This window comes from Thamnophis sirtalis, unplaced genomic scaffold (genome assembly GCF_051295495.1).
Source record: "Thamnophis sirtalis isolate CommonGarterSnake01/CBP01778 unplaced genomic scaffold, rThaSir2_p1.2 scaffold_11, whole genome shotgun sequence".
In the NCBI taxonomy this organism is placed as follows: domain Eukaryota; kingdom Metazoa; phylum Chordata; class Lepidosauria; order Squamata; family Natricidae; genus Thamnophis; species Thamnophis sirtalis.
The window spans coordinates 15,877,527-15,899,348 of record NW_028261391.1 but is presented as its reverse complement, the minus strand read 5'-3'; the positions used below and the strand labels follow the sequence as shown (position 1 = coordinate 15,899,348).

General features: G+C 40.6%; 1 protein-coding gene across 2 annotated transcripts in view; it reads left to right on the top strand.

Annotated features, from left to right (window-relative positions):
- Positions 1-21,347, top strand: part of TMEM212 (transmembrane protein 212) — a 33,019-nt gene extending 11,672 nt beyond the window's left edge. The window contains exons 2-4 of one of the 2 annotated variants that reach the window (XM_087726135.1): positions 5,404-5,463; positions 7,714-7,834; positions 21,196-21,347. In XM_087726135.1, the coding sequence (XP_087582261.1) occupies positions 5,404-5,463; positions 7,714-7,834; positions 21,196-21,308 (294 nt within the window). In that variant the 3' untranslated portion in view covers positions 21,309-21,347. Of the gene's footprint in view, positions 1-5,403; positions 5,464-7,713; positions 8,038-21,195 lie in introns of both variants that reach the window. The other variant, XM_014058890.2, reaches the window with a different exon arrangement.
- Positions 21,348-21,822: the final 475 nt, after the last annotated feature.

Below are 21,822 nucleotides of genomic sequence, written 5' to 3'. Positions count from 1 at the left end.
TAACTTCTTTATATACATAATAACACATGAATAAATGTACAATACCAACAGCAGATTCTTCCAACGATTGGTTTCGGTTCAGAGTTCAGAGCAGACAAACAAAGAGAATCTCCTTTACACAGGGCAGTTAAGCTAAGCTAAGCCACACCCAGGCACCTAGCTGTCTCCAACAAATACTGTTTCAGTTTCTAAACAGCCCTCATTGGCTGACTTAGTTGCTATGCCTGTTCATTGGCTGACCTTGTTACCATGTCTCTGCCAGTCATGAATATTTTGACAGGAGGGATATTTCCAATCAGCAAGTCATTCTGCATGTTGGTCCCAGAGAGCACTGTATATTATGGACAACTCCTCTACAGTTCATTCCTTTTTTCTGGTAATGTAGATCAGTGTTTTTCAACCTTTTTTGTGCAAAGGCACACTTTTTTCATGAAAAAAATCACGAGGCACACCACCATTAGAAAATGTTAAAAAAATTTAACTCTGTGCCTATATTGACTATATATAAAGTAATTTTCCCACGGCACACCTTACACTATGTCACGGCACACTAGTGTGCCGCGGCACAGTGGTTGAAAAACACTGATGTAGATCATTGCAATGAATAAGAAAAACCAAAATCCTTTCAGACTTTAGTCAATCGCAGTCATTTTTTTAAAAAAATCCCATCATGCTTTTGGTCATCAGAGCCTAAATGCAAATAATGATGATTATCTGCTTGTTCCCTGCTGTCTACAGGGACAATCATTCTTGGTCGTTCTTGACATTTCATAAGTTGGACAACACTAAGTAGTTATCGTGCCAAACCGATGTGCTGTTGCATAGCTACTTTATCAAAGTAGAAATAAATATGACATTAAGATTGCCCAGAATACTGAATGCATATCTTTCCCCCACTTTACTCTTTGAAATATAATAAGAGAAATGGATGACACGAGCCATTTATCTTATAATAGACATATTATAAGCACTAAGCTCCATATTTTTAAGTATGAAGATGAAAAAGTTGTGTACTCCCTTTTTGCAGCCTGGCTAATGAACTGAGGATTGCACTCCCAGAATTCAACAATCTGACTGGTACTTACGTTAGAAAGGTTGCTCTGACTTTGAGAATTAAATAAAAAGAGGATCATTTATCAAAACAATGAGCAAATGCATACTGCATGTCCATGAGTTTTCTCTCACAGCATGGAGAAAACGGACAAACACGTTATTACTATAGATAGCCTGTGTAGTATTCATTAAAAGTAGAGAAATTATTATATAGTATCCTTAACCATCTTTCTGATAAACAATGGTAATTAGAATTAATTTAGTGAACAAATTCTTGTTCACTAAATTAATTATTTCCTGTCTGGAGCACAAAAAGGGAAATTTAACATATACAATTAAATTCAATTATAATTGTTCTTGTATCATCAATTGTTTTGAACCACACTATGGGGGATAGAATAGAATAGGACTGGAAGAGACCTTGGAGGTCTTCTAGTCCAACCCCACTTCAACCAGGATACCCATTTCAGACGAGTGGCTGTCCAGTCTCCTCTTAAAAATCACTGATGAAGCACCCACAATTTCTTTTTTTTGTCAAAAGTTTTTTTTTATTTTTATCATACATATAATATAATCCAAAGTATACCTTTACATCTTAACAAACATTTTTTGAGTATTCAATAATATATCAATTCCTTTTGTGATTAAGCCTCTTCAATTTTTATTTGCTCTTTTGCTTTCCATAGACCATATTATAGTCTATTTCATCTTCAGCTCTCCGCCTCTCCTCTTCTCCTGCCTACCTTCTTCTTCCCTCTACCCTCTCTCTCTTCTCTACTTCCCCTTGCTCTCTCCCTCTCCTCTCCTCTCTTTCCACACCTTCCCTCTCTCCTGCTCTTTCCCTCCCTTCTACTTCCCTCTCTCCTGTCTCCTTTCTCCCTCTTTCCCTCTCTTTATCTCCCTTCCATTCTCTATTTTACGTGGTGTATTTCCGCGTTTTAGCAAACCCCATTTAATATCAATGGAATTGATACCTATATTCCCAACGTTTTCCATATTGCTAGTTTTTCTTTTAAAGGTATACCTTTATACGAATTTCATTTGTTTCCTCTCCCCCCCCCATAACAACCTCTTTTTTGGATGCAGTGAAAGATGGATTCAAACTTCCCGCTATCTTCATCATGCTGTTACATACTTTTATATCATTAAGCCCCCCTATTTTGTCTCATCTTGTAATTTTAACTATATATTATTAGGCGTATTTCCACATTTTCCCTCCATTTACCCCTCTTCTGATAACTTTCCCACCTAATATTTTTCTTATTTGTAACCCAACATAATCATTTCACCTCCCATTATTAATACGTATCAGCTGACCTACTATCTTTATTCACCTTAGTTAATTTACTTTTAATTCTTTTTTGCTTATAATCCTCTCTAAATCATACACACATATTACATTTCAGTGTTACAGTTAATTAAAGTTCACAATAGGATATGCTTTAAAAACATTCTCCACCTTTCCCTCCCTCTCATCTACCAATTTATTATTTTCCCTTCCATTTATTTTTAAAAAATCTTAAATCCCAATCTCTGAACTTTTGTCGTAACCTTTTCAGGATTTCCTTTTGTCTCCACAGCCTAATTTCCCTTTTTCTTTGCTTATTATATTTCCCCCCTGTAGTGAACTCTTTTCTTTCTTTCATCATGCTGCCTGCCTGTTGCATTCTTTTCTTTTCTTTTCCCTTTTTTGTTTTTTTATTGGCTCTTCCCTCTTCTTTATGCCCTATTAAGTCCAATGAGATCCTTTATCTGCTTATTATTTCTCTCACTCTTTCTTGCTTCTGTCATTGGGTGTTCAATTTCATTTCTTTCCATAATATTCAAATTATCATCCTTTCTCACCCACAACTTCTGAAGGCAAGCCATTCCACTGGTTAATTGTTCTCACTGTTAGGAAGTGTGAGAAGTTATCATCCAGTCGTCTCCAAGAAAAATGAAATATCCTAGGAAATATTGAAAAGGCAGAATATTTCTCTGGATGTGAAAAGAAAGAAACATGTTTTTAAAAGACAGAATAGTTGCTTGTAGCTTCCTGCCCATCCCCACTTTGTCAATGGGCCATTAAGAAGGCCAAGCTAGTCCACTTTACATAATAAAGACTTCACCAGCAGCTACAGGAAAGCATGATAATATTGGCCCTTTACTCAACTGACCACATGGCATCTGAGAACTCAACTCAACCTGGATTCAAAACACAGCCCAGAGAGATGCCCCTGCATGGCCCTATGGGAGTCTGACAACCAATCAGAATACATTTCTTACACAGGAATAGGAAACAGAGAGGTGGGACTAAACAGGTTATAAAAAGCCTAGCAAGCCCCTTCCTCAGCCCTTCTCTTCTTCTCCACCAACATTGAAGCATGTGATCACCTTTTCTGTTCAGGGCTCAAGCCATGTGGCCCTGTCCAACAATAAACCATCTTTACAAGCAGCCTCCATGTCTCCAGTGTCTTTTTCCCCACTTGGAGCTGAACCCAGAAGGACATTTCTTCCATCAGAGGTTTCTCTATAATTCCAGCTAGCTTTTCTCCTTGATTAGTTTCCATCCATTGTTCCTTGTTTTGCCTGCTGGTGCTTTGGAAAAATAAGTTGACCCCTCTTCTTTGTGGGCAGCCCCTCAAATACTGGAATACTGCTATCATGCCCCCCCCCCCAGTCCTTCTTTTCTCTAGACTAGCCATACCCAAATCTTGCAAGCGTTCTTCATGTATTTTAGTCTCCAGGCTTATGTTATGCAATCACATTCATCCTGTTGGCAAATTAGTTCGCTAATTATTACTATACCTTTCTATAACCATTGTTTCCAGCTTAATCACCTTCAGATGGATGAAAATTTCAGAGAATCCCATGCCTTCATTCTTATTAAACCCATGATACAAAGACAGAATGCTGTCTTTGGAGATATACCCAAGCATTGGCCAGTCATTTTCAAATTTGTGTATAACTAGAAGGGCTGTAAATTTGTTGACATCCCTAGAGCAAAATTTTATAAAACTGAGTGGCTGTGCTCCTGATTTCTTATTTCATTCTCTGTTTACTTTTCCATTTTGGGATCAGTAAAATCCCAAACTTAATGAATATTGAACATACTGAAAATTCATTTGCTCTCACTGTTTTACACTGATGCAGGAATTTAGAACTTAAACTAATAGAATTTATGAGTCAGTTCTGCAGGAGTCATGTGGCGAAGGGGAAAAATGCATGAATAAGCTATCACATGGTTCCTTACCACACGATATCCCATTGGAATAATCACTGGGAGTCATTATAGACTTCAAATATCATCTCTAGTTAATTATGGTTTAACAGGAACCTAGCTAAATCTGAGTACCAGAAAAAACATATAAAACTTTTTCTTAAAGAAGAATAATAATTTTATACCAAATCGCAAAACTATTTTTTTCAAAAGGCAACTGGACTTTCTTTGCTTTTCCTTGAAGACATATTGCTTCTCATCCAAGAAGCTTCTTCAGTCAGATCTGAAGAAGCTGCTAAGATGAGAAGCGAAATGTCTTCAAGGAAAAACAAAGGAAATCCAGTTGCCTTTTGAAAAAGCACCTTTGGTTCTGTTCTGACCGAGGCTTCCCAAAAGCATGAAGCAAACTCCGACCAAAACCTCTTTTATTAATTTACTGTGAATTCTGCTCATTCACATCCAGCAAAGTCCTTCAAGGGAAGATTTACAGTCACACACCGTATCTGGCTTGGAGAGCTGACAGGCCGATATCTGCAAAATGTGGCAAGGAGTCTCGGAGAGTCACCAACCAATTAAGCGAATTAATTGTCTCCTGCAAACTCCACTCCCCTTTCGCTCCTCTTTTATTTCCTCTGGGAGAGGCCATTCATCATCCACCTGTGGCCTTACTCCCAAGTTGACCCCTGTTCTTTACCTGTTCCCTTCATCTGGCAACTCTGTGCATGCGCACACTGGGAACAGACTCCAGTCTGCCTCACTGATGTCTGATTCTGAAGACAGCTGATAGCTGGCATATGGCTTTGGCCCCCTCTCTGCCTCCAACACACAGTCATCATCAGAGCCTTCCCCAAACTCCAGGACTGGCCCATGTTCCTTCCCAACCTCCTCACTGTCTGAATCTGCTGCCAGCTCTGCTAGCAGGCCACAACACAACCATGACCTGGATGACCGAGAATTTCCATAGACATCTATAGCAAATTATTCCTGTGCATGATGTAGAAAGTTTTTCTGATGTTAGTACATTTGCTTCCTTGTGCTATTTTTTTTTAAAAAAAATGACTGTTCTGCAAAATACTTCAGAAAGAACAAAGGGACTGTTAATGTTGTTCACTTTATGATATAAATCCATATGTTTTCCCCTCTGTCTACAGGCTGTTATTGCAGGTGTCCTTATTACTCTGGCTGAGAAACAGTGGACCTTGAGATACCTGGTAAATTTATGTGGCTATTCCATGCGATGTCACATTCTAGACAGAATTAAATTAGCATAGATACAAACTGGAAATGTATGGGGGTTTTTTTCTGCCTTAGGCTATAGATCATAGGAATAATGTAAGATTTTGAGTATGCACAATTTAAACTATTCCACCAGATTTACAAAACTGGACAAGAGCTTGAGATATTTCCTGACTTGAAAGAAAACAATAAAAACGACATCAAACACATCAATTTATTTTAAACAAAATAAATGTTTTGCTGCTTTTTTTTTGACGCATAGGAAATGAATAAATGAGACATGCATTTTGGGGAATATCAAGTAGACATAAAAGTCCATCCTTATAAGTTCCTTAGAATATGGGTTTGAGGGAATCTCTTTGTCCACCCAAAGAAATTGAAGGTTTTTAAAATTTTTATTTTAAAGAATGTATGTGTTCTCTTCACATCCATTTTTAATGCCTTTTTATTATTCTAAAATATGTATGTAAGTAAGGGGTATATACATACAAGTTTGATATATAATGTATATATGTAAGGGACGTGGTGGCTCAGTGGCTACGATGCTGAGTTTGTTGATCAGAAAGGTCAGCAGTTCAGCGGTTCGAATCCCTAGCGCCACGTAACGGAGTGAGCTCCCCTTACTTGTCCCAGCTTCTGCCAACCTAGCAGTTCGAAAGCACGTAAAAAATGCAGGTAGAAAAATAGGAATCACTTTTGGTGGGAAGGTAACAGTGCACCTCTGGCATTCAGTCATGCCGGCCACATGACTATGGAGATATCTTCGGACAGCGCCGGCTCTTCAGCTTTGAAATGGAGATGAGCACCCCCCCCCTAGAGTCAGGAAGGATTAGTACATATATGCAAGGGGAACCTTTACCTTTAATGTGTGTGTGTGTGTGTGTGTGTGTGTGTGTGTATTCACAGAGACACAGAAACTGCTCCATAAGATCCAAAAACAGTGCTGAAAAAATTATACATTCAGTTTTTTGGAAGAAAAAGTCATAGTTAGAATATGGGACTGTCAGCATCATAAAGTATCTACCAAAGCCCATAAAAACCACTAAGGTCCTATTGCCAATTTTGGAGTCACATAGCCTACTATTATTCCTCCTCCTTTCTGCTTTTGGCTGTTTGTCTGCCTTTTCTGACTTCATAATGAAAAAAAGCAAGACAAAGAAACTATTAATTAGAAAGAAGGAGATGGACCACTATTTGAACCTACTCCCTGGTCCATTCCAAGTCCAATTTAAAGAACTTGAAGAAAAGGAGATATTCCTCATTTCTTGCATCACGTAAGTATCCTCTGGACAGTATACTGAAATGACATTGATCATCAACTCATACCAACATGGGTGTTTCTATTAAAACCATACTTAGAAATTAGTATGTGCAAATTCTATACAGTTCAGCATTTCCTCATTTTTAAGTGATGTATTCTCTCCCTCATTTTGGAGGTGCTTCCTAAAATTGTTATCACTTTTCTCTGTGTTCCCATGTATGTTTGAAAAAATGAAGCTGGTGGCTGCAACAGTCTGATAGAAGCTGTACAGTGTGTGTGTGTGTGTGTGTGTGTGTGTGTTGTGCATCATTTCAATCACAATCTTATTGCCACCAGCTTCAGTTTTTCATCCAAAACCTGGGGACATCCCTGTTCTTCTGAACAGTAGGAAAATAACTTTATATGAATGGATAGTAATAATACTGGTTAAAAGGACTTGGATTAAAATTGGATAACCAATTTCGTTGTATTTAAGTACAATAACAATAAAGATTATACTTATACTTAATAGAGGCTGTTTGGACCCATCCTCCGAAATCTTCAGCCAGCATGACAGGAAAACCATGTCAGACTTGTGAAAATGTTCATGGCTTGATTGTCTGATTCCTGACATACATAAACTTTACATAGAAAATTCAACCTTATTTTGTGACGCTGTGAAATGTGAAACCAAAAGATGATTTAGTTTTGAAGTTCATAGCCTGCGTTTGTGGAAATTTACCCAACAGCGGGCCTTGCTTCTTGGCAATAGGTGTTTAAAATGGCAATTTAACTTCCTCAGTTGAATGGGTGATTCCAAAGGCATCAAAAAGCAAAAATGAGGTCAAGGAATACACAAGATCTTCAATAGCTTTTGATAGGCAAAAAAGAAAAGTTTGCTTAGGAATCTCTAGGTTAACGTATCATGACTATTTTCTATAATGTGACGGCCGAATGGGATAACAGACTTTTCTTTCCATTGCAGTGGGAGGCTGCTTTTGCCTTCAGCATCTTCAACATCATCAGCTCTCCTGTTCAAGGTGCTATTGCCATGGGATCGCTCCTTCTGGGGCCCTATTGCTATTATTCTTTTGCTGGGGTTTCAGGTACTAACTATCTCAGTTATGCCATTTCATCGTTTTTTCCTTATGGCAAGTTTACTTCTTCGTGCCAAGATCCATTACATTATGAGTGGTATCACCTGGCGCTGCAAATTCTAGATTTGATCTCTGGCCTTGTCATTCTAAGTGCATCTTTGACAACTGTGGTCAAGCTCACAGCAAGACTCTTCCAGTTTGGACATTTAAACGTGAGTATTAATTCAGAGCTGGGGTGGTAATTGCGGAGTGCATTAGGACTCATTCATATAACAAGGGCTCTCTCCCTGGTCCCATGGATCAATTAAAATCTTGTCTATTTGAAAGGTAGCTTTTTGTCCTTTTCCCCATGACTATTTGTTCTAGAACAGGGGTCAGCAACCTGTGGCTCTGGAGCCGCATGTGGCTCTTTCATCCCTCTGCTGCGGCTCCCTGTCGCCGGTTGGCTCCACAGTTGATAGAGCTTTCAGTTAGGACAGGGAGAGGAAAAAGGATGCTGCACTAGGAGGGAGACTCTATGGTGGGGGAACTGGCCACTCGGTCAGCAGAGGAAAAGGGATGCCTACTGTAGGAGAAGACTCTATGGTGGGGGAAACCAGACTTCCGGTCAGCTCCAGAATTGAACAGAGGGCTTCCGTTTAGGACCTTTGTGGTTCTTTGAGTGTTTAAGGTTGCAGACCCCTGTTCTAGATTGTCTAGAACAGTAGTCTCCAACCTTGGCAACTTTAAGACTTGTGGACTTCAACTCCCAGAGTTCCTCAGCCAGCTTTGAAGTCCACAGGTCTTAAAGTTGCCAAGGTTGGAGACCACTGGTCTAGAAGATCAGAAACTTAGTTACATTGAGTTAAATTTGCTTACTTAATTGCTCAATTATTCTTCTGTTTACTTTTTTCCCTTTTTATATGTTAGGGTTGAAGTGTTAGTACCATTTTATAAGGCCTTGGTAAGACCACACTTGGAATATATCATCCATATAAAAAAGATGTTAAGACTCCAGAAAGAGTGCAGAGAGAAGAGCAACAAACATGATTAGGGGACTGGAGGCCAAAAACATATGAAGAACGGTTGCAGGAATTGGTTTTGTCTAGTTTAGTGAAAAGAAGGAGTAGGGTGTGTGGGTATGACATGATAGTTACAATATTTGAGGGGCTGCCACAAAGAAGATGGGATCAACCTATTCTCCGAAGCACTTGAAGGGAGGGCAAGAAGCAATGGATGGAAATTAATAAGGGAACCAGGAACTAAGGAAACATTTCCTGACACTTAGAACAATTAATCAGGGGAACAGCTTGCCTCCAGAAGTTGTGAAGGCTCCAACACTGGAGGTCTTTAAGAAGATGTTGGATAATCATTTGTCTGAAATGGCATATGGTTTCCTATCTGAGCAGGGGGTTGGATTAGCAGACCTCCAAGGTCCCTTCCAACTCTTTTATTCTGTTATTTAAAGCATCCACCTGTTCCCAATAGCCCGAGGTCATTGTATTACTATCTCACCAGTGTTTCTTAAAGTGTCAAGATGCTGTTTCAAACTGAAAGCTATCAACTCTCCTTGTACCTCATGATGTCATACAGGAGGAGTCGATAAGATGTCCGCTTTCTGAATCCACTGGGAGCAAAGTTATTCTGACATAGGCTTCCCCAGCAGCACAAAGTCGAGTCCTCATCCCAATAAACCCCTTTTATTTAATTTACAGTGAATCCTCTCCAGTAAAGTCTTTCCTCTCCCACAGTCTTTCAAGGTAGTTCACAATTACCAACCTTTTTCCAGGCTTGGAGAGTGGTCAGGCCGATATCTTTCAGATGCTGCAATACTTGACAAGAATACAGGAATGATCTAATTGTCTCCTGCAAACACCCCTCCCTTTTCGCTCCTCTTTTATTCCCTTTAGGAGGGGCCATTCACCATCCACCTGTGGCCTTACTCCCAAGTCGACACTTATTCCTTAGTTGTTCCCTTTGTCTGGAAACTCTGCGCATGCGCACACTAGGAACAGGCTCCCACTGTTCGTCTGCCTCACTGATGTCTGACTCGGAAGGCAGGTGATAACTGTCAGATGGCCATCTCTGCCTCCGACACAGAGCCCTCATCAGAGTCTTCCCCAGACTCCAGGACTGGCCCATGTTCCTCCCCAACCTCCCCACTGTCTGAAGTTGCTGCCAGCTCTGCTGGCTGCTGGCAGGCCACAACAAAAGTTCTCAAATTTTTCCTTTACAGTAGGTGGTGCCTCCCTTATGCACTGTCTAACTAGAATTCTTTCTTCTTACTCTTCTTTTTCATAGTTTGTCCTCTTGTATTTTTATTTCTTTTGCATCTACAGCTGAACCTCTCTTAAATAATATTTAAATTCTTAAATGTATTTATTTTCACTGGAATCTGTCTTCCTGTAACTTAAATTTATACCATGTATGGAACAAGTGAACAAGCCATTCTACATTACAGTCTTTAAGTCAGTTCTAAAACCTGAGTAATTATCTCCAGAAGGGTGATTGGGACATATCTTGGGAATAATGGAGCTGTTTGCAATTGATTGTTTGTGATTTAAAAATCCAGTTTGGAAATGATGTTGCTGAAAAGCTTCTTGCAAACAAGAGAGTCTGGTGTTTTTTTCCCCCTTTTGCGTTTGTTTGCATGAGGGCAGTAATGGTATTATTCATGGCCAGGAAAAGAGATCATTGGGTTAAACAATTTAAGAACAATTTAAGGTATTTGAGTGTTACTATCAATCTGCTTCCCATAATAGGAAGTTAGCACCCACCCCTCTCCTAGAAGAATGAAATATTCTAGGAAATATTAAAAAGGCAGAATATTATATTTCCCTGGATGAGAAATGGAGAAACATGTGTTTTTTTAGGCAGGAAGCAGAATCACTCTTAATAGCCCTCACCCTCCTCAATAGCCAATAGCAGATGTCAGCACTTAAGAGTTAAAGAGATAGCTAGGTCTATTCATAAGCGAATGCCCTCACCCAAGATCCAACAAAGGTAGGATTAGCCCTCTATCCATCAGTAGTGGGATTCAATTTTTTTTTACTATCAGTTCTGTGGGAAAGGCTTTGTGGCATAGCAGGGGAAGGATACTGCAAAATCCCCATTCTCTCCCCACTCTCAAAATTTCCGATACCAGTTCTCCAGAACCTGTCAGAACTGGCTGAATCCCATCTCTGCTATCCATCTAGCAACAGAACTAACCACCTGGCATCTGAGGAGATTACATCACCCAGAAAGATTCAACCAAGCTTGGGACTCAAGACACTACAAAGGTACCCCTGCATAGCCCCATAAGACAACTAATCAGAATACGTTTCTTACACAGGAACAGGAAGCTCCAAGGCAGGGTCCAAGAGAGGGTATAACTCTGTCTATCTCTCCCACCCATGTGCTTTTTCTTTGCCCAGGACCAAAAAACCCATGTGGTCCTGTCTACCATTAAACCATCTTTCCAAGCAGTCTCCATGCTTCCAGTGTCTTTCTCCCCACTTGGAACTGAACCCAGATGGACATTTCTTCCAACACCATCATACTGAGATGTTGGACCATCAATCTCAGTCTCTCTCTCCCTGGAGAACTTCGCTTCTTCCACCTTCTTCAAATCCTAGACAACTGGATACAGTATTTAAGACAGAGTCTCCCTGATGAGTGCAAAGTACATCTAATTCCATCTAGTTCTGCATCATCTATGTCAATTTAATAGACTCTGACTCCACTTTTTCATCCATGTCAGTCAGTGGTGGGTTTCATAAATTGTTTGAACCTACTCTGTGGGTGTGGCCTCCTTTGTGGGAATGGCTTGCTGCCCATGTGACTGGATGGGAGTGGCTTGCCGCCCATGTGACCGGATATGAAGATGCCGACGACACTTGTCAGAACCATCTTAAATTACCTCACACACAGCACTGGCATGCATAAGAATATGATGTAAACTTATTTTTTAAAAGGCATCTTTGGTTTGCATTAAAACAACTTCAACACACACAATGTTCTAATTGCACCACAAACGCAGTAGTCATCCTTGCCTTTCACAGAGGCACTAAGTTTTATAAATATGAGCATGATAGTGTAGAATAATCATATCCAAGGACCAGTGGTGGGTTTCAAAAATTTTTGGAACCTCTTCTGTAGGTGTGGCCTGCTTTCCGGGTCCACTGGTGGAACCTCTTCTAACCGGTTCGGTAGATTTGACGAACCGGTTCTACCGAATAGGTGTGAACTGGTAGGAACCCACCTCTGATGTCAGTAATGAAAAAATTGATGGGAATTGGGCTGAGCACACTGAAGCCTACCTGATATGCCACTCTAATTTGATGGAAAACTGGTCATGACTATGCTTTGAGTAGTGGTTTCAAGCCATCTATGGACCTACATACTCCATCGAGCCTTCATGTAATCAGATTGCTAACCAGAATGTTGTATGATGGTCTGTTATTTGCTTTGCTCCCTATTACTGAGTCTTTTCTGAATAAGGAAACAGTGTTACTTCAATGAATCCAGAAGATCTGGACGTCAAAAATTCAGAATTAAACAGCTGGGTTTTGAAAATGAGAACAAGAAATCTGCAACCCACTAAACTAGGCAGTTGTTTATCCCTCTCAAGGGCCTTATTTATAGAGTTCCAGAATTTTTGGCGCTCATCACAGGAGACCCGGAATGACCCTTTGCTATTATTGGGGAAATTGATTCTTTTCTACCCCAATTTTCTGCTTCTTGAACCACAAAGAATAAGATCAACCAGTTCCTTTTCTTCTTCTTTGGTCCTGCAATAGAAATATCAGTAGAACTACTCATAGGCTTAAAGCCAAAAGTGGAGTTTAATGCCTTGAAAAGCAATATGCATTGAGTATGTGTATGTATTTATTCATTTAACAGCCTATGAATGTGAATTTGAGAACATAGTTCTGGCAGCTGCAGGGTTATAGCACTATTTAATGCCCAACAGTTCCTACGGCATGTTAGATTTAGATAGGATGCTGTTTCTACCAAATTTAAATCAAGCACATAGGAACGGGACAATTTTTATTATGGTAGGGCTGGGCAGATGAAAAGAAAATGTTGAGCATTTCTGCCCTTTCCTCTCCTCTCCTCCTCCACCCCCTTCTGCTCTCCTCTCCTCCTCCTCCTCCTCCTCCTCCTCCTCCTCCTCCTCCTCCTCCTCCTCCTCTTCCTCCTCGTCCTCCTCGTCCTCCTCGTCCTCCTCCTCCACTCCTCTCCCATTCCCTCTCCTCTCCTCCCATCCCCATCCTTCCCCTCTTCTTCTCCTCTCCTCCCCTCTCCTCCATTCCACTCCCCTGACCTCCCCTGTCCTCCTCCTCTCCTCCCCCCTCTCCTCTCCTCCTCCTCTCCTTCTCCTCCTCTCCTCCCCTCCCCTCTCCTTCTCCTCCCCTCCCTTCTCCTCCTCCCCTCCCCCTCTACTCTTCTCCTCTTCCATCCCCTCTCCTTCTCCTCCCCTCCCTTCTCCTCCTCTTCTCTCCTCCCCCTCTACTCTTCTCCTCCTCCTCTCCCCATCCCTCTCCTTCTCCTCCCCTCCCTTCTCCTCCTCTCCAACCTCTTGCTGTTTTTCTCTCAATAGAAATCAGAGAGAACAAAACTCTACAGAGAAGAACATGCATTCATGTGCTTGTTGATAGGATTCTGATTTTAGCTTTGTTCTCACCATGGAGATCTCAAGCTCATCAGTCGGAGAGGAATGAGCAGGATAGCAGATTGTATGTTCCACATCCCGCTGAAGAATAAACTATGGACTTCATAAGGCAAAGTAGTCTCTGAAAGTTATGTGAATCTACAACAGATAATGAAGGTTTTCTGATTCACATTGGTCTATCAGCGGCAACACTTAAAATAGATTTTACTTATTAAATTTATTTATTAATTAAATGTGTTTACCACCCATCTTACCATGATGATACCTAAATAAGGTTATTAAGAATTCTAGTTATAGGAAAACCAGAAGTGGGGTTAGGGTGATCTTCCATATTTTAACGTTTCTTTCAACCTTAGAAGATATCTAAATCTTTTATATCAATTAAATAAAATTTTTGTTGTGTTTATAATTAACTAAATGACTTATCCTGGCTGAGGGAGCAAAATACTAAATATTTTTGTGGGACATGGACACAAGACATTGCTTCTACCATATCCCAGCTGGCGCAGCTGACAGCCATCTTAAGTTGCTGCAGGTTAGAAGTGGTGTTTTCCTTATTCTCACAATACAAAACATCCCATCTATGGCATCTCAGGAATGAATCATAGGATGAGATGATTGAGCGTCACTTAGCCTGGTCCTTCTGCTATGGGAACATCTCTTTCCCCATCCAATGATTGGACATTGCACAATTCATGTTATTCTCCCCATCATTGGATTATCAGTTTCCCATAAAATCGACCGATTTGTCAGAATGAGTCCTGTTCTGTTTGTGTGCATCATGTTATGTATGCGAATATTTGTCTGAGAGCAAAATTGCACGGGAGATATAAAAATGAAGGACTCTCTGCAGATTTTACTCCACTAGGGTGGTGCTCATCGCGGTTTCAAGGCCATTGAAACAGTGTTGTCTGAACACATTTCCACAGTTTCCATAGAGTGCTGTTACCTTCCCACCAAAGTGGTACCTATTTATCTACTCACATTTGCATGCTTTCAAACCAAGTTGGCAGGAGCTGGGGCAAGAATGGGAGCTCACCCTATCACATGGAGCTCAGGTCTTGAACCTGGGCTGCTGGCTTTCCAGCTGACAAATGGGACCTAAATAGACAAAAAAATATGGAATAGAGGAGGAAAGAGGCTCTTTGCTGATCAAAAATAATTAATTGAGGAAACTGGAGAGAGAGAGAGAGAGAGAGAGAGAGAGAGAGAGAGAACAAGAGAAAGTATGAGAGAGAGAGAAAGTATGAGAGAGAGAGAAAGTATGAGAGAGAGAGAGAGAGAGAGAGAGAGAGAGAGAGAGAGAGAGAGAGAGAGAGATTTATACCCTCTGTTGGGCCCCACCTTAGAGCTTCCTGTTCCTGTGTAAGGAATGTATTCTGATTGGTTGTCGTGCAGGGGTAACTTTGTAGTGTCTCGAGTCCCAAGAGAAAGAGAAGGGAAACAAAAATCCTGAGACATAATAGCACAGAAAAATAGCCTTTTCTGCTTTATATTTCAAATCACAGTTCATTCAGACTGGGGGGAGAGTTGTGGTTGATATGGGTACATTGATCTTCTGTAATAAGACTATCAATCTATTGGAAGATCAATATTATGCCAGAAAAAGACCCCACAATGAATGATGAAAAATGAAGGCTAAATAAGTGAATATTAAAACAAATTAAAGCTTGGCCAACCGGCTGCCACCAATCATTGCCCTGAAACTATGCTGCATTAAATTGTATGAGGACAGCAACACTGCCCATTGTTGAAACACCATAAAGATTGGGTGTGGGCAGTGCAACTTATTTCCCAACTCAAGGATGGCTGGAAAATACATTAATGTGATTGTGGGGAAGAGACTCAGGTCATTGGGTCCTAACAAAAAATGTTAGGACTCATGCTTCCTTAGTGTTAACACTGGTTAGCTTTACTTGGCCTAGTCTGTAATGCAATCCAGCCTGTTTGGTTAGAGTCTACATCAAGATATGGTACCTCCCAGGGAGTGTGGTTAGGGGAATTGTGTAATTGCAGCTGTTGCAATGGCAGAATATTTTTCTGCAAGTTTCCCCCCTCTTTCAGTTGAATGGAAGAAAATATGCTTTTAAGAAAAGAAGTGAATTTTGAAAGAACGTTCTTGAACAGAGCAGGATGTTCTTGCCTTTATTCAAGGACAACACAACTGAAAAATGTGTTTGAGTGTCCTTTCTTCCATTGTATTATAAGCAGTTTCTTTTTGGGTTAAATGGTAAGGGATTTATGCTTCCATTAAATCCCAAGAGAAATCCGCATGATGACCCAACTCCTCGGGGGGGGGGGTTTAAGCAGTGGTTTGACCAGTAACGCTTAAGTCAGATTTCTGTTCTTGAGCAATAATTGGAGAAATTTTCTTTCCCCTGGATAAATTCAGAGAAATGCTCTCTTCCCCAGCCCACACATCTGGTGGAGAATTTGGAAACGCCATTTGGATCCAGTTCTAAATTTGTCTGCCTCGCTCAGCCAAATTTTAATTGCATCTTTCCACAATCAAGTCTGCAAAGTTGGCTTTGGTTAGTCAGACTCTACAGTCAACGCTGGGTGTTAAATTGAGTTAACTCATCTTTTCCCTCTGAAGCCAAAAGGCAGAGGACATGATGCATTTACAGAGCCCTTTACCAAGCCAGATGTTGTGACAAAATACAGAAGAAAAGCAGCACAGCAATGAAAGTCTTGTGGAACACTCATAAAAAGTCAACAAGTGGATATGGCCACTTACCAGAAGACAATACAACAGATGGTAGCTGCTAGTTGATCCTGGCTGATCTCAGGAAAAAAAAACTAAGTGGAACCAGATCTTCTTAGCCATTGAAAGATCCACATCATTGCAAGAGAACATCAGGAAATCTTCAGAATGAAGGAAAGATGAGAAGATTAAAAGAATCCTAGCTTTTTAAAAAATTGAGATTTTTTTTGTAGACTATCAATCTACAGGTATGCTTTGTCTTATTTGGGATGCAGTGGGAACAAGTGGATGCCTTTCCAAACAAAAGCAAAAAACATTTAATTGTAGACATCAACCATTTTTATTTTTGAAGATATCAAGGTGATGTTGGGTGCCAATGTTTTGCTGTCCAGAAATTTCATTTTTAAATATTAAAAATATGAAATGTAATCTAAAAGACTGACCAACAAGCTTAGCTTGTGCCTTACTGCTACCCATGAACACCATGTTGGATAGTTCAATGTCAACATTTTCTGGACTGCTGGATCAAACTGGACACTCACATATTTAGTAGTACTACTTTAGACTCTTGAAAACTCCCTTGGTCACCATCATTGATGTGCTTTGCTCCTTAAAGTATAAATGTAAGGTGAAACCACACAGACTTTGTCAATCCACCAGTGACACATTTTTGTTATTAGTTGTAGAGAAGTAGTCAGTTACAAAGTGAATATGAATGAGTAGTATGAAGTCTCTGTCTGTCTGTCTGTCTGTCTGTCTGTCTGTCTGTCTGTCTGTCTGTCTGTCTATCTATCTATCTATCTATCTATCTATCTATCTATCTATCTATCTATCTATCTATCTATCTATCCATCTATCTTCTCCACCATTCCTGGATAATGGATAGAGAGGATCATGGATTTAAGTTACAGGAAAGCAGATTCTGATTGAATGTTGGGAAAAACATTCTTTAAAAAAAAGCAGTTGAACAGTGACACCAATTACCCCAGAAGGTGGATTTCTTTTTTTTTCCTGAATATTTTTAAAGGGTATCTGAACTTGGATTTTTTTAAAAAAAGAAAATGTCAGGTAATGAGTATTTAATAGCTGCCAGCTGATGTAAGGTAGTAAGCTGTAAACTGTAAGCTGATGCAATAAGGATGATTTTTTAAGACTCTGTTAGAGTCTTTTTAAGAGGTGGCCATTAGAGGGCGTTTTTCTCTCTCTCATCATGTGTCTCATTTCTCTCCTTGTGTTTGTAGCTGAGTGGTAAGGGATTTATCTCCATGTATATGTCCGTATATATTTGTATATAAACCACTATTAATTGTATAAAGGCTCTGTGTGCCGTGTGCTGCGTTTTGCTCCTGGAGTTTATCTCATAATAATAGCCAGGCTGCCAAAACTCTGACAGAAAAACAGTTTACTTTTAATAAAATTGGTTTGATGCTATCAGATGCCTGATTTTTGACTAATGCAGTTCTTCTCAGTGATGGGAATCAAAATCTTTTCCTACGGGTTCTATGAGAGCGTTCTTTGCATGCTGTGCTCACACAGCATTCAAAGACTGCCCTTGGTGTCAACGCTGTGTTTTAGCTCACCTGAGTTGCGGCAATCCGCTTTGCCATGTGAAAAAGAAGAGTCAGCTGAGCTAAAAAAGAAGGGAATATAGGGCAGGGAATGACAGGGGCGGAAGGGTGGGGCCAGCCAGAGGTGTTACATGCCGGTTCTCCGAAAATTTCTGCTGCCGGTTAGCCCGAACCGGTCCAAATTGTCTGAATACCACCTCTGTGGTTCTTCTTCTAAAATTTGATTCTGCTCAGAACAGGAGTTGGGCGTGAAGGCCTCCATGGTTCCTTCCAATTCTGTTTCTTTGATTTAACAATGCAAATGTGGAACAGCCATTGGTCAAGATCAGTGTTTTCCTTGGCACAATCTGAATGGGAAATGAAAGATTCAGGACAATGCTTCCCAACTTTGACAATTTCAAGGAGACTGAACTTCAATTCCCAGAATTCCACAGCCAGTACAGACATTGAGAATACTCGGGGTAGAAGTCCACTCACCTAGAACTTACTAGATTGGGAATAGCAATAGCAATAGCAATAGCAGTGGACTTATATACCGCTTCATAGGGCTTTCAGCCCTCTCTAAGCGGTTTACAGAGAGTCAGCATATTGCCCCCAACAAGCTGGGTCCTCATTTTACCCACCTCGGAAGGATGGAAGGCTGAGTCAACCCTGAGCCGGTGAGATTTGAACCGCTGATCTAGCAGTAGCCTGCAGTGCTGCATTTAACCACTGTGCCACCTTGGCTGATTGGTCCAGAGGTTCTTAGTCAGATAACATAGGTCACCTTTTCTTTTTCCTCTTCTTCCACTACTTCCTCCACTAATTGTGATGTTCAAGCTTGTTTTCATTTAATTATCGGAAGTGGGAGAGGGAGAAGAACAGTTGTGAACAGAGACAGCAATATTGTAGGAACTTTTCAGACTTGATTCCAGCAAGTTTCTTTAAAGTAAAAGAAGAACACTTGTTAAAACAAACACCAGTCTCACTTTGAAGGATAAATGGGTCCACGGAAAGCAAATGTTTTACTATGCAATAAAAATATCATTTAGTAAAACCATGGATAGATTCATTAGCAAGAAAGTAGAGAAACAGAAAAAAGGGGATATATCTATCTCAGTGTGTGATTTGGAAAGTTTCCACATCTCAGAGTTATTATCAGGGTATAATGATAAGGATTTAATAAGATTCCCTCCCAGGGCCTTTAGATTACTAAATGTGGTAGGTACAAATAAGTGGGTCTCCTTGAGGTCAAGCTGACCTTCTGATGGCTTCATGACTTCATTTTTGCAATAAAATGCAAATGGTTTGAGGGATGTGGTGGCTAAGACGCTGAGCTTGTCGATCAGAAAGATCGGCAATTCGGCAGCTTGAATCCCTAGCACTGTGTAATGGAGTGAGCTCCCATTTCTTGTCCCAGCTTCTGTCAACCTCGCAGTTTGAAAGCATGTAAAAATGCAAGTAGAAAAATAGGAACTACCTTTGGTGGGAAGGTAACAGCGTTCCGTGCGCCTTCGGCGTTGAGTCATGACCACAGAGATGTCTTTGGACAGAGCTGTCTCTTTGGCTTTGAAATGGAGATGAGCACCACCCCTTAGAGTCGGGAACGACTAGCACATATGTGCGAGGGGAACCTTAACCTTTACCTTACAAAGGGTTTGCCATTGCCCATATCCAAGATATCCAAAAGGGCAAGATGGCAGGTGTAGCAGCAAAAGGAAGCCTCATCCCTGTTGTAGTTACACTGGCATTGACAATGCACATTGATAAAGGGATGCATTTGTCCTGAACACTGTCTTGTTTTTCATTATTCCCCAACCCCATCATGGCAGACAATGCTGTCCAGTAAGCTTTAACAACTCCCTGATCTAATGAGAAGCCTGGTGGTCTCCCATAAAAGTACCAATCCATCCCAACCTGCTTAATATGTTGAGCTCAGCCAAAATTAGGTGCTTGCTGTAATTTGTGATGAAAAGAACATATCTACTGCAAATGGGAAAGTTCCTTTAGTGTTTCTGATCTTCTCCTTTCCATTCACACACATGTTTGCAAACCTCATTGATATGTCATTGATATGTTTAAATAACCCATAAATGGTTTATCCTAAATTATAACTCATGATGTACCTACTTTGTAGTTGAGTTCACACAATCCAAAACCTGCTTGTAGCAAGAATGGGCAGCCTATGACCTGAGATTTGCAAACATTTGACCCCCAGCAAACATTTAAGGACCACCAGACCACAGTGCTAAAACTTGGCATGAATTATAGGTAATTTCAACAGCCTCACTCACTCATTCATTCATTCATTCATTCGTTCATTCATTCAATTTGTATAGCCACCCATCTCAAATGAATGACTCTGGGTGGTGAACAGTCATACAATGTTTGATTTTTAAAATTTAAGTAAAAGTTGTCAGGTGGAGAGTGTTATCTGTGTGTGTTGATCTAAATCAGGGGTGTCCAATTCTGAAAACTTTAATACTTGTGGTTGGTGAATTCTGGGAGTTGAAGTCCAAGTTTGGACATTCCTGATCTAAAGTGAGGCCAATAACCTTTTGTTCCCAAATTGCTCCTTGCATAGGGATTGGATTTTTCATTAGCAGCACAAACACTCAAGCAGGCACTGTTGTGGCCTGCCAGTGGCCAGCGGCGTTGGCAGCAGAGTCGGACAGTGAGGTGGTTGGGGAGGAACATGGGCCAGTCCTGGAGTCTGGGAAAGGCTCTGATGAGGGTTCTGCGTTGGAGGCAGAGATGGGGCCAAGGCAGTCTGGCCGTTCTCAGCTGTCTTTGGAGCTAGACAGCAGTGATGCAGAGGAACAGCTGGAGCCTGTTCCCAGTGTGTGTCTGTGCAGAGCTGCCAGAAGAAAAGAACAGCTCAGAAATCAGGGTCGATTTAGGAGTAAAACCACAGGTCGATGGTGAATGGCCCCTCCCATAGGAAATAAAAGAGGAGAGAAAGGGAAAGGGAAACAATTTGCTCATTCATTTCAGGAGTGTGAAGATCTGTCCGTGAATCTCAGAGACTCTGTGCCAAGTTGCAGAGTTTGGAAAATATTTACATGGCAGCTTTCCAAGGTAGATAAGGTCTGTGGTCATAAATTCACCTTTGAACGACTGTTTACCAAGCCTTTGCTGATTGCGAATGGGAGGAATTCACATTCGTTTAATAAAAGGGGTTTTGTGGGGTCCAGTAATCTGCTTTGTGCTTTTTGCCAAAGCTTAGGTCAGAACAGGCACAAAAAGAGTGCTTGGGCTGATAGAACTATGTATTTAATTCAAAATAATTATCACAGCAGGAGTGTCCACAGGATACAGTCAAAAAAATCAAGGTGGTGGAGTTTTGATTGCCATTGTCTTGACTTTCTTTTTAAAAAGCATACCCTGCAGACATCTGTCTATCTAAATATGTTGTAGATTCTAGTCTAGTATGTACTTAATTGTGTGACTGAACAAATATTTCATGGTAGCCTTTTCTTTGTAGGGAGAAAGGAATCCATGGTGATCTGGGACCTCCATACATCTGGATTGAGCTTCACGGAAGAGCTTGAATGTCATCATCACAGCAGCAACAGTTTCCCACAAATCTCCAGTTAAATGACACAATAAAGATTTTAGTTTAAATGCATAATCGTACTGGAAACCATTGTGAACAATTCGCTTCTCACACAGAAACATTCATTTCTTTTTGTCTAGTTCAGTTGTGTGAGAATTTGCTTTCAAAGTTCAGATTCTCTTTAGAACATCTAGCAAAGGAAGATCTCCTGAGACAGGTCTGTCCCAGTATTGAACAGTTCTTATTGTTCAGGTGTTTTTCCCGATGCCCAACTGAAATGTACTTCCTTGTAAATAAATCATTGTTTCCTGTCCTGTTCTTAAGAACAACTAGCTGATAACCCGGCGTTTCCTGGATATTTATTTATCCTAATCCATACACCTGACCTCAAAAATAATTCCGGACCGAACGGAATTTCTAATGTTGGATTTTCCCCCTTACCAGAGGAAGCTCCCTTGCGGAGTACTGTGAAGCCATTACCATGGCAACTCCACTGTGCTGTACAGTAGAAGCCATTTTACAGCAGTACGGTAGAAGCCACAATGAGCTGTATTT